A 15,443-nucleotide genomic window follows, 5' to 3' on the forward strand; every position below is an offset into this window, starting at 1 on the left:
CACTGGCGGGGGGGGGGCGGAAGACGGACGCCGCCCAAGAGAGGTCCCGGGTCCTGCGCCCGTGGACCCCAGATCACTCGTGTTAGAACTGACGGCTCCCCGTGCTCCTGTTCCACGTGTGCTTAGCCAATACTTCGGCCGAGTTGTCCCAGTGGGGCAGTGACGCCCACTTCGGGACCTAGGCCTTTTTTTCTGGCGGTTCGATGTTAAAACGAGTGTTTTGGTTTTCCCCCCCAGGCAGAAAGGAATGTCTCCCAACTAGGTCCCATGTGATCTTAAGCCCTCTCTCCAAAATGGGTTCGTAGCACCAAACAGGGGCATTCGGCACTGTTTTGAAGTGCTGTGCCCTTGTGTGTCAACCGGGTGGGCCTATATCAGTGAGATAAAGGTCCTGGTCACAGGGAGGATTTGCCCCGCATCAAATCTGTGCGATCATACCACAACATCTGGGAAGCGTAGCGCACATGTACCGTCAGCTCGAAGAAGCGGATTTAAAAGGCACTGGGGAAAAGGTAGTAGCTTCTGCGCAGCACGGTTGGATGTCTGATCGGAGACACACCGGGTAGCCCGTGGTATCCAGCAGCCGTCTGCGACCCACGCATGTGCAGTAACGCAGTACTGCCATGTTGCCTTGCTGGGACCAAGCTGTTGCCTCCCTGGTGTGATCGGCTGCCGACGGCCTGAGGACAGAGCCGCAGGGGACCGTAAGATCGCACTCCCGCGCTTTTAGCTCCGCCTCTAAAATGCCTCCCTTCCAGTCCTCTAAAATGCCTCCCAGTGCAGATTTTCACGCTCGTGTGACCGGGGCCAAAGGCTAGCTACTCTAGTTAAGGTGGGGTTTTTTTTAAAAAAAAATCCCATTCTGTTTCTGGGGAGAACTAAAACTTTGGCTTGCAGTGTCATCCTAAGCATAGTTACAGCCTTCTAACCCAGTTGCTTTCAGTCAAAGGGTGTAACTGCTTAGGATAGCAGTCCATTTCAGTAAAAATAAATAGTATTGCGGGACATTAGAGAGAAGCTATAGATAACATGAAATTAAGCAAACTCCGGAGCATGACGGAAGACAGGAGGGCCTGGCGTGATGTGGTCCATGGGGTCGCGAAGAGTCAGACTTGACTGTGCAACTGAACAACATAGATGTAGCTGATGTGGTTTAGTTAAAAATGAGTGTTTACATGCGATCACAGGATCACTTCACTCAGATTAGCAGCCTCATACTAAGAAGGTACATTGGATATGATTTCTCTCAGCTAAAATAAAATTTTTTGCCTCCTGTAATAAGCTGTACACCTAGTGTTTAGTCACTGATGAACCTAGGTTGTTCCAAATATTTTTCCAAACATTGGCAAGCATAAGTAGCATAAAGATAAGATTTTTGCAGTTTAGATGTAAGTCCAACATGTGCTGTCTCAGTAAGTTTAAGAAGTGATGCACAGTGAGCGCTCACAGTGAGCACCGCTACTATAAATGGTGCACTGTATGGCTATTTATACATTTAATCTTCAATTAAATTTAAATTAAAAGAATAAATTTAACCTTCACAGATTCATGACTTTAGTCTATTGACTATTGGCAGTTACGAATTGCATGATTACTGCAGACTTATGTCTAAAGTTCCTGAGATCAAATGCCAGTGTCTTTAGAGAAGAAGTTTTAAATAATGAAAACTCAAGAGTCTGGGTTTAGTTACCGTGTAAATTACAGTGTATTCTGCACCACACATATCATTAAGAGGCATTTTCCATGTCCAAGTTCTTCATGCTGCTCTTCCACTCTAATCATCCATCATCAGTCCTTGCTGTGTACTGTTATTTTCTGGATGGCTTAACTTGAATGATTGCGACAATTCCCTTTCTGTTAAGAGGTGCTGGATTTCAGGCTACAAGAGTTTTAAAAGACAGATTGCTGTGAATTATAGTAATTGATGTTGTATGTTGCAATTTTTATGTACATAATGGAGATAAAGATTCTGTGGGTGTGTTAATAACATTTTCTCAGGTTATTAACTAAACATGCCTGGTTTTTAAGGTTGCACTTGCATGATGTACCTGTAGAATTAACTATAATTTGAAGCAGGGCATCTCAGGATTAGGGTGTAGATGTTAGTGTGTAGCTAGCTAGCAGTTTTCAAAAGATGTGGGAGATAAGTGATCTGATTATTCTGTTTATACTAATACGGTTTTTAAAATGTATTTATTAGAAACTTCCCAACTGAATGAAGCGGCCTTTCTTCCTGAACGTTGAGCTGGAGAATTTTATCATGGGCCAGCAACTCTCAAGCCAGACACAAACAGTTATTAATAAGTTACCAGAAAAAGTAGTCAAACATGTATCTCTTGTTCGAGAAAGTGGCTTCCTGACGTATGAAGAGTTCTTGGGCAGAGTTGCTGAACTTAATGATGTGTAAGCTTTCGGTGTTTCTCTGATACATAAAGTGACTTAATGTTTAATAGTGCATATGCCTAGCAGATTGTCAGGCTGAGTGAAGTGCTGCTGAAGGCTTCTGTTTGTTTAACCTGTGTACCCCTTGTTGAAAGAAGAAGAAGATGAGATTAGATTTATACCCCGCCCTTCACTACCCAAGGGTGTCTCAGAGCGGCTTACAAACTCCTTTTCCCTCCCCCTCCCCACAACAGACATCAGGTAGGTGGGGCTGAGAGAGGTCTGACAGAAACTGCTCTTTTTCAAGGACAGCTCTTATCAGAACAGTGGCTTGCCCAAGGTCACCCAGCAGGTGCAAGTGGAAGAGTGGGGAATCAAACCCGGTTCTCCCAGATTAAAGTCCGTGCACTTAACCACTACACCAAACTGGCTCTCTAAAGATAGACTAACCACTCTATTATAGCAGCACTGTAGGAGCTGTGCTTAATATTGAACCCTATGCTTGATACGACCCCCTGGCAACTCACTCCACTCACCTAAGGTAAATGCAGCTATTAATATTCACCTAACAAATGTGGCTCAAATGGTTAAGACACTGAACTGCAGGCTGTGGAAGGTCGGTAGTTCAGCAGTTCGAGACCCGAGTGCCGCATGACGGAGTGAGCTCCCATCTCTAGTTCAAGCTCCTGCCAACCTGGCCGTTCGAAAGCAAGAAACTGCAAGTAGATAAATAGGTACCACTTCGGTGGGAAGGTAACAACGTTCCGTGCGCCTTGGTGTTTAGTCATGCCGGCCACATGACCACGGACACGTCTTCGGACAGCGCTGGCTCTTCGGCTTTGAAACGGAGATGAGCACCGCAACCCTAGAGTCGGACTTGACTGGCTTTCGAGCAAGGGAAACCTTTACCTTTAACAAATGTGCATATTTATAACATTTTGAAATGCTCCTGTTTGTAAAATTCCATCAGGGTATCTGTGGTAGTAGGGTTCAAGTCCAGTAGCACTTTAGAAACCAAGAAGATTTTCAGGGTATAAGCTTTCAAGACTCAAGTCTCCTTTCATCGGAGTTTTTGTTCATCAAAGCTCCCCTTATGAGCTCTTCTACAGTTGACCAGCATGGCTACCTTCTGAAACTGCGTTGGTGTGCATATTTATAACATTTTGAAATGCTCATGTTTGTAAAATTCAATCAGGGTATCTGTGGTAGTAGGCTTCAAGTCCAGTGGCACTTTAGAAACCAAGAAGATTTTCGGGGTATAAGCTTTCAAGACTCAAGTCTCCTTTCATCGGAGTTTTTGTTCATCAAAGCTCCCCTTATGAGCTCTTCTACAGTTGACCAGCATGGCTACCTTCTGAAACTGCGTTGGTACGGTGCAGCTGAACACCAAGAACGCCGTGATATCTTAGACTAAGAAATACATTGTGATCTACAGTTTCAGAGGCCACAGCTGACATGATTAGATGTTTATTAAACGTTTGTAACAAAGATAATCCCACACCGTGTATGAATTTATCAGATATAGCAATAATCCGTAAATAGCTCAAAACACGATTGAAAAATTAGTGCAATCAATACAAGCTAAAAATAAATGTATCTACAAGGTCATTTCCACCCTATCCAAACAAAAAAGAGCAATGTCCCAAATATGAAAAATCTCTTACGATAGTGTCGTTACATCTGTAAGTGTCTCCTGCAAAGCTTAACATATCTCCTGCGATATGATTCTACAGCCAGCCAGTTTTTCATGCTGTTTCAGAATCTATCACTGTAAATGATGTTTCTGGCCATGTTGAATGCTTCACTGTTCGTGTAAAGAACTCCCCCGGTTACTAAACGCAGCGTTCCTTTACTCTGTAGTAAGTGTGCTTTGATCAAGAAGGACATGTAGAATGGGTAGCTTGAGGGCTAATTGCATTAGGTATGAATGTAGCATTAAAAGTATAGCAGAAAATCACTTTATCCTGCCTTCCTTATAATCACTTTAAAATAAATGTTCAAAAATTACCCTATTCAAGATAATTGATATAGTTTTCCAGTGTTTGTTTTGAGGAAAAACTGTAAGAATAAAGCTACTGAATAATAGTGCAACTGATCAAGATGCAAAGAGATAGATATTGGCAGAAATGCATCCTTGATTCATGCCGAAAGCTTAATTATCATATTTTTCTATTAGAACATTGACAGTTTAAAATTGTCCCTTACTGGCAAGGTTAGGATGTGGGTGACACAAGTCATAATCATCCTAAGAATCCAAACTAAGAAACTCTTGAAATGTATCTTAATTTTACTAACAGTTATTTGAAATGCGATTGATCAGATGATAATGGCAAATAAATTGTAAACCCTAAAAAGCTCAACATAATATGCCAGAAAGGATGTGGGTTCCAGCACACAAATGATAACTTAGGTATCCAAAGAAAAGGTAAATAAATTATTATCTCCTTTGTGAGCCAAACTGCGTTGTGTCTGGTATGTTGACTATGCTGTGTTAAATGAATGTTAAATTATTTCAGAACTGCTAAATTAGCTTCCGGTCAGGAAAAGCATCTGTTATTCGAAGTGCAGCCAGGCTCCGACTCTTCTGCACTCTGGAAGGTGGCTGTTCGAGTAGTGTGTACTAAGGTAAACTTATCAAAGCTGTTTACTTTTATTTATTTATTTATTAATTTAAAACATTTATTAGCCACCTTTCTACTTTTTATAGGAACTCAAGGCATCTTACAAATAAAATACATTTAAAAACCACTACTTAACATCAATAATCTAAAACTGCTGGTAAAACTTTGGTTCTATTACGTGACAAAATTGAGTTAAAATTTGAGATTTTGTTGGAATTTGTGCCTAATCCAGCTAAGAAAAAGAGAAATGGGGGGGGGCAAAGTATATTTTTGTGAGTAATGTGAAAGTAGTATCAGTCTTGCTGTCTTCATAATTCTTTGCAAATCCTGTAAAAGAACTAGAAAGTTATCCAAAGGGAAACTAAAAGATGACTGAATTATAGGGTCATTCTAAAGCCATGATGCTGTAGGAAATGCCTCATGCTTGCTTTGGGTGTCAATCTTTTAGAATTGTTAGTTCATGTCTTCTTTGTGTATATTTATATAATTAATATTGGGAACAAATGAAACGATTTAAAAATTGCTAAGACAACTTTTTGTATCTTTAGATAAACAAGACAAGCGGCATTGTTGAAGCATCAAGAATCATGAATCTGTATCAGTTCATTCAGCTTTATAAAGATATCACAAGTCAAGCGTCGGGTGTTCTTTCTCAGAACACTGACTCAGAAGGAGCTGCAGAGGGTCTGTCGTCTGTTTCATCTTGTCAGGCCAGCCTTTGGCTGGGAAGGTACATCAGTACAATGAGAGGGAAATTTCTGTTGGAACTTTAATTGAAAATCCTTTTCTGTTTGCTTCAGCGTTGCATATTTATTGAGCTGTCATGTGTATAAACAGAATTTCGGTGTTCCACAGTTGCAAAACTTAGCCAGTTAGAATTGTGAAGGGTCACATTCACTTTTCCTCTAGATATGACCTGGTCTCCTGAATGAGAAGACATGTGCACGTATCGTATTGGAAATCTCGTGAATCTGTAAGCTAATGAAAGAGAAATGCACCCATAGAGACTAAGGCAGCTGCAGACAGAGTGGAAGCTTGTATACCCATACTTATTATCCAAGTAATTTCTTCCTGGTTTCCATGAGTGAAGGATCTGCATCCTCCTAATGGTGCACTGCTTGTATCTCTTAGAGGTGCGCAGGTGGCTTGAGCAGCAGGAGATCCCTACAGAGCCCAAATCATGATGGAGCCAAATAGTGCAGATTGCTTGTCATGGTAATGGGTACGGGCTTGACTTCTGCATCTGTTGCCTTAGTTGTAACACAAAAATCTTCACTGAACAAGTCAGAGAGAGATATTTCAGCTTCAACTATATGAATGTCAAGGTTACTAATCTTTTAAGTAAACAAGCCAGTGTGAAACTCTGACACTGACTCAGGGAGGCTACTGGCAGGGAAACGGAAAATGAAGACAACAGTTGCTGGAAACTGACTCTGCTGCCCCACCCTGCTTCGCACCAAGTGTTTTTTTCTGCAGTGGGTGATTATACCTTCCTGAATCTTGGGTTCACTTACAGATTGTGGAAAGCACAGACCTTATAACATTGAAAATATCAGACTCTTTAGTAGTGTATTATCTGTCATATGCATTATAGCATATTAACAGTGGACGACTTTTTCACATCTAAACCATATACATGTCCTTGGAAAGGCTGTATTTGTCTACAGCGTATACAGGAATTCTCATTCTCTAACACTGTAGATTTCCTGTGTTAATATATTCATATTGTACATTCTGAGTAAGGTAAAACCTTGTCTTGAGCATTTTGTTGATTCCAAAACAGAGAATATTTCATGGGAGTTTTCTCAGTATGCCCCCAAGTTTGCAGTATTTCTTCTGGGGGGAAATTTAAAAGTCTGGAGTGGGGGTAACAGCCAGTTTGCTTCCTTCATTTTTCTGCCCCCCCCCTCCTCAGGTTGTCAGATCTCTGTTGAGAAATCGCAGCCAGTTAAAGCTTGATCACATGAGAAGGTTTTCAGTCATGCTCTGTGCACTAAAGGTGGGAGATCGCAGGAGCAAGGGGATTGTGTAAGCTGTGTAATCACATCTGAATGTATCCCTAGATTTCATGCATTTTTAATTTTCTTATTTGTAGAATATACTTTGCGTAATGTTATCTTATGGCCACGGAATAGATCTGTGATATGAAGAAGTTCAACTAGAACAGCTGACGGATTATCAAATGGGAAAGAAACACAAGGAATCAAATTATTCTTATTTACTAGCTATGCTAAAGGCTTGCTTCTAAAATAAAAATGGATTGTGTAAGTCTAAATGAACTTAAACCAGTTGGAGAAACCGTTACAGGTCTGTTTTTAGTGGCTTTGTTCCACTTTTTATTTTGGCATCTGGAAAATTCTCTTGGAATGCCATTGACTCTAATGTAAAAGATTTGGAAAAAAGCATGAACTAGCTCCTACTACATGATATCCTGTTTTGCAAATAAGGGGGAAACAAAACTGAAATTAACACCTGGCATGTATAAACTGTTACAGGTGCACATTCTGTAGAAAGATGCTGTATTTTGTCTGAGTTCTGATTTGCCATGATTGTAATAGTGCTGTTTGCATTGTAGGGTGAAGCAACTGACTGATGAGGAAGAATGTTGCATCTGCATGGATGGACGCGCTGATCTGATCTTACCATGTGCTCACAGCTTTTGCCAGAAATGCATTGATAAATGGTAAAGTGCCTGAAACAGGCTGTGTTGTGTGACTGCTTTATGTTGTGAAATAATCCTTTGATGTCTTTGGCTCAATTCCCCGTAATAAAGGAACTGGTGGAAACAGATTGTTCTACCTTCCACTGAAATGAAAATGCATCCCGGTCTTGTCAATGGGTAGATACTGATTATGGCAGATATGTGGACTATGGGGTACATTTTGTAGGGGTAGCAAGCATACTGTATACATTCTAGCTATATCTGAAGAAGTGAGCCGTGACTCACAAAAGCTCATACCCTGCCACATATTCTGGACAAACGATCTGCTGGACAAACATTTTACATAAGCAGATTTCTGGAAGTTAAAAGATTACAATCTTGTTATGCCTGTTTTAAATGATAAAGATAAACAATATTGCCAATTGTACTTGAAAACAGAATGGAATCTGGGTAGTCTCTGGCTTTTGGGGGGGGGGACGGGACAAAAAGTACCAATGGAATTCTGTTCTGTTAGAATTTGGGTGTTTGTGGGGATTTGCAAGATGAATGTGATTCATGGGTATGCCGTGGTAGAACAGTACTGTATTGTGTTAAGTTCTCTTTCAAGGATAATCTGTTCTGTTAGAATTTGGGTGTTTGTGGGGATTTGCAAGATGAATGTGATTCATGGGTATGCCGTGGTAGAACAGTACTGTATTGTGTTAAGTTCTCTTTCAAGGATAATGGTTCAGGCTGTAAAAGGCAGAGTTCCAGTGTTTTCAGTACTGCTGAAGACTTCCTACTGGTGGCACTGTGTTCAGTTGCTAGAGCCACAGATCCTGGGAAGGATCCATAGTGCCGTGGTTGTGATTGGAGGTCTAAAAGTGACGTCATGAGACAAAAAGGCTGAAGGAACAAAGGTGGTTCAGGATGAATGTGTTGACTCTTGTCCACCCTGTTGACTGAAGGCAGGATCAGCAATAGTTTTAGTTTGCAGGACAGTAAGTTTAACTTAAATAGCGAAAACGTTTGCAGTTGTAAGAGCAGAAGGGTGTTCTTCTTTGTCAGTGTTGTAAGAGCAGAAGGGTGTTCTTCTTTTGTCAGTACTACTGAGTTCTTCTTCCTTGATGTCTTTTCAAGAAATTGCTTATAAGGAGATGCGAGGCATTATATGATTTGCCTTAAGGATAATGCAGATGCAGTAGTTCATCTATTCCAGCTATTCACCTGAGCTTCCGTTACTCTTGTAGTGTATTTTGAAAGATAAGGTGGTCTTGATATCTTAAATACAAACAGTAATTGATCCTGCCTCCTTTTCTGGCTTCCTTATACAGGAGGGGTCATCACAGAAATTGCCCTATATGTCGTCTGCAGGTGACAGCAGCAAATGATTCTTGGGTGGTGTCGGATGCGCCTACAGAAGAAGATATTGCTACCTACATACTCAACATGGTAGATGAGGCAGGCCAGCCTCATAGGCCATGATCGTAGTAATGTTCATAATCATGAAATGTCCTTAAGATTTCTCTTTCATTGTTCTTCTTTGTTGGGTCATTGTATTGACTCAAATAAGCTAAATTCATGTTCTTTAACAGTGAACACTTGTGTATGAGCTAGTTTACATGCATTTGTAATATTCACTTTTGTCTGTTGCAGAGGATACATTAAGAATTTACTGACATTTTATGAGACACTGGAATAGCTGGTATTTTAATTTTAGCATTGCTCTTCTGAGATGGCTTACACTGAAATTGCCCTTCATTATAGAAACTGTAACACTAATCTGGATAATTACTTGAGGGCCTGTTGTTTAACATCCACACTAAGAAGCAATCCTTTATGCAAGTATGTGTGGGCCTGCTTGCATGAATAGGAATGACTAGAATTGCAGTTTGACACTTCAGTGACATCTGTCGCCCCCTAGCGGTCAACTTTAACCACTTCTAGCGTTTACATGTTGCTTAAATCACCACTCATTGCTGTGTCCTCGCAAAGGCTGTTCTAATGATGGGCTTTTCACATTTTTCAAGAAGAACGAATCTTCTAGCCAACTCTTAATAACTGTAAAGTCTCCTTTAAAATCAGAGTTTTATACATTCTCTTAAAACTGTGTGCTGATAATATCATTGATCAAGAAAGCCCAACAGCTTTGTTTATCACAATATCTGGGTGAAACTATTCTGTGGTATTAGTTATGAGTCTGGCTTCTTTTAGCTGCAGTACAACTTTAAGAAGATGGAGATTTAAAGCAAATAGATGGTGCTTGATTCCTTTCTCCAGTATGCTTTCCTGTAACAGGGATGTCTACATCGATCTGTTTCTCAAGTGTGGGCAGATCTGCAGATACCTAAGTTTGTGGATTTGGGCCCTCACTGAGAGAGAGGTTTTTCTCCAGACTTGGGAGACCCCGTACCCCCAAGCTTGCTGAAAAATCTAAAAACTTGCTGAAAATGCTTTTGGGGGGGGGGGAGTTAATTCCTCCCCCAGTGAAGCTGGTCAGTCCCAGTGCAAAGCTGCCACTTCTCCATCCCTGCCTCTGTAGGGTGGGGGAAGGGAGGAGGAGAGAAGCCAGGAGCTTCTGTGTTCCGTGATGGCTGCGGACTCTGTTAAGTTTGTAAGGGCTGGGAACTTGGGGAGCTGCGTGGAGCCCAGACACAATAGCAGGGGATACAGGGAGGCACGCAGGGCGGGGAGACAGACAGCTACATCAGTGACTCCACAAGGTCAGCGGGACCAGCCACAGCAACAGACTTCGTACTTTTAATTTGTGCTTTTAAGAGTCTTTGTGCAGTGTGTGTGTGTGTGGGGGTGAAATGGCTTGAAATCTTGTTTTGCGGGGCAAGCAGGGGTCATTTGGGGGGGGCCGCGGGGGGACGCCATCCCCCCGGGTGAGGTGCGGGAGGGCGGGGCCTGGAGCTCCCTGCTGGTGCCCGCTGGAGGTCGCTGCCGGCTGTGGGGAGGACACACTTCCGGTGATGTCAGGGGGTGTGGCATATGCTAATGAGTTATGCTAATGAGTCCCCCTAGCTCTTTTTCTACGAAATGACCCCTGGGGGCAAGAATCTAGTAATGATGATTTCTAGTAACATTTATAGAGCTGGTTGCTGTTAACATTTGCGACTGCCTCATCCCTATAGATCACCATTCTCATGAAAGTTTGGCAGATGGCATCAAGGCTATGCATTCCAGAACCTGGTTTCTGGAGGTTACTGAATTCAAGTGGTACTGACTTAGAATATTGACAGAGATATTCCTCTGCTTCCTCATACGATTTGGCTTGCCAAGGTGAAGATTTAGACAGCAGATAGTACTGACAAACACCATGAGAACTCGTGTTACTGAAATAATTCACTTGCTGCAATTTGTCTTTAAAGGAGACAGTTTCTTATACTTTCCCTGATAGTGTGTCTTGGGGATTAGTATTATTGGCAAGTGCCTCTTCGCACTAGGCATTTTAAGTAAAATAAACCATTATTGCTTTTTTCTTTTCCATTTAAGGGTGATTTTGGAACCAGCTAAAGGGGCTTATTACTACATATTTATATGTAGGCAATACAGGTAATTAAATTTGCAAACTGTGTGTCTTTACGTTAGAAATCCTGTATGTGTGCTGATTTGATGCAGAGAAATGAGAATTTTTAAATTATGGCACATGTGTGTATGTGTATATATGTATAAGCACATGTGCGAGCATTTGTATACCAGTAACATGAAAGCTTGTAAATATTTGTAAAGTGAATATGGATATAAACTTTATATTGTGTATAGCTTTTTAAATCTAATAAATGCACCTAGTGGTGCAACTACTGTAGTGTGTGCCTTGTAAAGTATGTCCTATAGCTCAGCCTTGCAGATTATTTAATCATTCCAATGTTTGACTCATGTCATGTCTCCCCTCCCCCCACATGTTGCAGCAATGCCTTCTCTTTTTAGCATTAAAGATGGATCCCTTTTGAGGCTGCAAGAGAAAAGGAATACTTCTGAGCATGTGAGACAGAATGGATTTTAACGTAGGTGTTTGCTTATGGGCTGTTGACACAATTAAAGTTGCTCTAGCTTTAAAAGGATGTATATGAAATGTCATTGAAAACTTGTGAATGGGTTAAAACACCATTTAATTGTGTAAAATGGCAGTGTTACAGTGTTGGGAAAGGAAAGCTGATTGGATCATGAAGCTGGTTTTTAGAACTGACTTCGGGGGGAAATCTTCAGTGACTGTTGTATTGCTGCTGTTCAGAGCAGATGAAATTTGCATTCTAAAAGAAACATTTCAAAAATTTTATAAAGACTGTTAATAGGTAGCTACAGACCTTCCAATGTACATTGTTATGATTACTGTGCAATAAACACATGGAATTCTAGCCGTCCTTGTTGATTCTTGTATCAAGAACCAAGATTCATCTCTGGCTACAGGAGCTTCAATGCCTATACAGGAGACTGTTCCGCTGATTTTAACAGAACCAGTGTGTAGCAGACAAGGCTTAAACTATAATCCAGTTAATTCATAAAGTTGTATATGGATTAAAACTAACCAAAAGTACCCACAAATTGAATGGTATTACCTGAATCTAATGATGTAAAGCCTAAATAAATAGGCTTTGGTGCCCAAATGGCACCATCTTTAGGATACTTCCTGTTTGTGCTGAGATTCTTTCTTTGTATCTTGTTACTTGGAAATTACATGTTATTTTGTTACTGAGAGGAAATACGAACCTTATTCTCCCTGTTCCTGCTCTGACACTCTTGACTGTCTCTCTGTACACTTAAAATTTTCTGTTATCCTACCTAAACTTCATGGCAATCATCAGAACTATATTTTCCTTTGGAATTTAACGATTATAACATCATTGGAATTGTGTTATATTGCCTGCTCTTGTTTAAAAGCATTTCAAACTCAGATGTGGATTTCAGTGGGAGTCTATTATATTTCAGTCTATTATAGGTATACAAAGGAAACAAGGCAGTATATTTCTGAAGACATTTTAATGTGCTTTATGTAACATTCCTGATTGTATTGATTTTACATGCTATATACTTTCAATATTTTGTCAGGAAAAAATGCATACATATTCAAATCAAACTTCTTTCATTTCTAAATAAGGAGACAAGCTTCATATTTGCTTATGAAATAATTTTTAAACCAAGAAAACGAAGAATTAGCCTAAGGAGTATCAGAGAGCCAGTGTATATATTTTTGTCTTTTTGCTTCAAAATACCATACAAATAAGCGGACTTTTTCATTATGTGTTAGCAGTTTATCTACAGCCTCAAAATAATCCAACTGGATACATGGGCTTACTCTCTTCTCCCCCACCCCACCAATAAAGCTAGCTTTTTAATGGTTGTCCACAGAACATTCTATGTGTCTGAAGTAGCTATTGTTACTGCCTCAAATGTAACCACAGAAATTATTCTTTAATATCGCACTGGAACGGCAGAAAAGAGGCACTCCCTTAAATACTGAGCTCAAGCATCATTCATCAAATCATAGAAAACAAAATAAAATTAACTTTCAAATTTTTTAAATGTTTTGTCATTAAGAGGCATGTTTTTTGTTCTAAGTGATCACACAAAAAGTAATCAAGCACTAAGTATAAATGTTTAGGATACAGTACACTGACCTCTTAAAAACAGTAAACTTATGGAGCTGCTGAGGACTATTGGTGTTGGTGTACTCTACCACATGTTCAAAATAAAGTCTCTTTTCTAGAAAAGGTACAGTAAACAGAGATGTTGAAGAGGCATTAGAGATTTCACTATAGTAATTGAGCTACAGTGACAGGCTTATTTACCTAATATGTTGGGTGTACACTAAGGGGCTGCTACAAAGGGACAATTCCTGATAAGCTTGCAGAAGAGAAATACAAAGTATCTGAAAAGGCCCTTTCTACTGGTTCATGAGGATAGAATATAGTTAATCCTGAGAACTTCAGTCAAAATAGCATGAGAAATCTAATGATTATATTTCATAATAAAATTGATAGTATAATATCCAGTTAAAACCACATAACTGGGATAAGGTACACAACTTCTGAACGTGTTTATATGACAGAACCAAAATGCTGAGATATGAGAATCCCATAATATAATATTTTTAATAACTTAAAGCAAATCCATTTCAAACAAATATGACTCAAAAATTCCTTATACTCATGGATCTTTGTAGTAGTGTTGAACTAGTTTAACTGGCATCAATATGTGCTTTTTTCATACAATCAAGGGAAGTAGCCAGTGGGGTCCCACCAGAATTGGTATTGGGGCTGGTACTATTTAATTTGTTCATAAATGATCTGGAATGTGTAGGGGGTGAGAAGTGTAGTGGTCAAGTCTGAGACTGCAGAATTCAGGATAGTGAAAACCAAGGTCAATGGTGAAGACATCAGAATTCAGGATAGTGAAAACCAAGGTCAGTGGTGAAGAACTCCACAAATCGGGTGGGTGGATGACAATATAGTGAAGGAAGTTCAGTTCAGGTAAGGGTGATGTACACTGGAACAAGAAGTCTGCAACTTCTAGTATATGCTACTAGACTCTCAACTGAGAGAGGGGAAAGATCTTGGGGTTGTAGTGGATGGCTCAATGAAAATGTCAACCTAGTGTGCCGCATCAGTGAAAAAGCAACTTCTATGCTGGGGATTATTAGGAAAGGGATGGAAAATGAAAGGGCCAGTACTATTCCCCTCACCCTGAATATATCTGTGGTGCAAAATCATTTGGAATATTGTGTGCAGTTCTGGTCACCATATCTAAAAAGGGCACTGCAGAGCTGGGAAAAGTTCAGAAGACTGCAATCAAAGTGATTAGGGGGGTTGGAGCACCTTTCTTACAAGGAAAGGCTGAAGAGTCTGGACTTTTTCAGTTTAGAAAAGAGACAACGAAAGAGGTTTCCCTGCGAGGAAATCGATGCAACTCCGCATCGTGAAGGGCTGGCGTGATGTGGTCCATTAGCCAGATGTGAGGCTTTCCCCTCCGCGATGCCTGAGGGCAGATTCATAAGGATCCCCACTGAATATAGACTCTGTCAATGCGGCTCAGGAGAGAGAAACTATTAAGCACATGATGCTCAGATGTAACTGGTATAACAAGATCCGTGACAAATATATTACTCCTCTTATAACAGATATGGTGGGACAGTCAGGAGCTGAGCAGTGTAACCGATTGTTAATTGATGGGAACCGGATGATTACCAAAACTGTGGCAAAATTTTGGGTAGCATGCTACTGCATCCGAAATACACGATCAAATATATAATAATAGGTGCCAGGGAACCTTTACCTTTACTTTAATAGTCTCCGTTTTATGTTCTTCTTTTACTTTATTACACTCAACTGTATTTTTATAGAGTTTTATTTTACTGTCCTAAATTCAGTTATATGAATGTTATATTTAAGCATGTGTGTTCTATGGCTTGTTGCCGTAACAATAAATGCCTGATAATTGGTTTATAAAATTATGCACAGGTTAAAGAGTATGGAAAGACCTTTTTCTCTCTCTCCCACAATACTAGATCTCTGGGACAACCAATGAAGTTGATGGGCAGTAGATTCAGGAGGGAAAATGGAAATACTTTTTTACTCAGTTAAAATGTATAATTTGTTACCAGATGATGTAGTGATGGCATAGATGGCTTTTAGAGGATTAGACAAATGAATGGAGGATAGGACTATCAGTAGCTACTAGCCATGGTGATTAATGGAGACCTCCACGTTTAAAGGTAGTAAAAACCTCTGAATAGCAATACCAGGAGGCAATGTCAGGGGAAGGCCTCGGCCACTATGTCCTGTTGTTGGACTGCCAAA

At 40.3% G+C, this 15,443-nt stretch overlaps 1 protein-coding gene across 2 annotated transcripts; it reads left to right on the forward strand.

Annotated features, from left to right (window-relative positions):
* Positions 1–2,200: 2,200 nt before the first annotated feature.
* Positions 2,201–12,068, forward strand: RNF141 (ring finger protein 141). 2 transcript variants are annotated; one of them, XM_015406968.1, is made up of 6 exons: positions 2,201–2,403; positions 4,899–5,007; positions 5,552–5,733; positions 7,579–7,686; positions 8,979–9,096; positions 11,143–12,068. In XM_015406968.1, exons 1-6 carry the CDS (start codon positions 2,216–2,218, stop codon positions 11,161–11,163), a joined length of 726 nt encoding a protein of 241 aa, XP_015262454.1. In that variant the 5' UTR covers positions 2,201–2,215; the 3' UTR covers positions 11,164–12,068. The 2 variants fall into 2 exon arrangements, with proteins under 2 accessions (XP_015262454.1, XP_015262453.1); XM_015406967.1 differs by lacking the exon at positions 11,143–12,068 and having other exon boundaries at positions 8,979–10,482.
* The last annotated feature ends 3,375 nt before the right edge of the window (positions 12,069–15,443 follow it).

The sequence above is a fragment of the Gekko japonicus genome, unplaced genomic scaffold (assembly GCF_001447785.1).
Source record: "Gekko japonicus isolate JY-2015 unplaced genomic scaffold, Gekko_japonicus_V1.1 scaffold1489, whole genome shotgun sequence".
Taxonomy (NCBI): Eukaryota; Metazoa; Chordata; class Lepidosauria; order Squamata; family Gekkonidae; genus Gekko; species Gekko japonicus.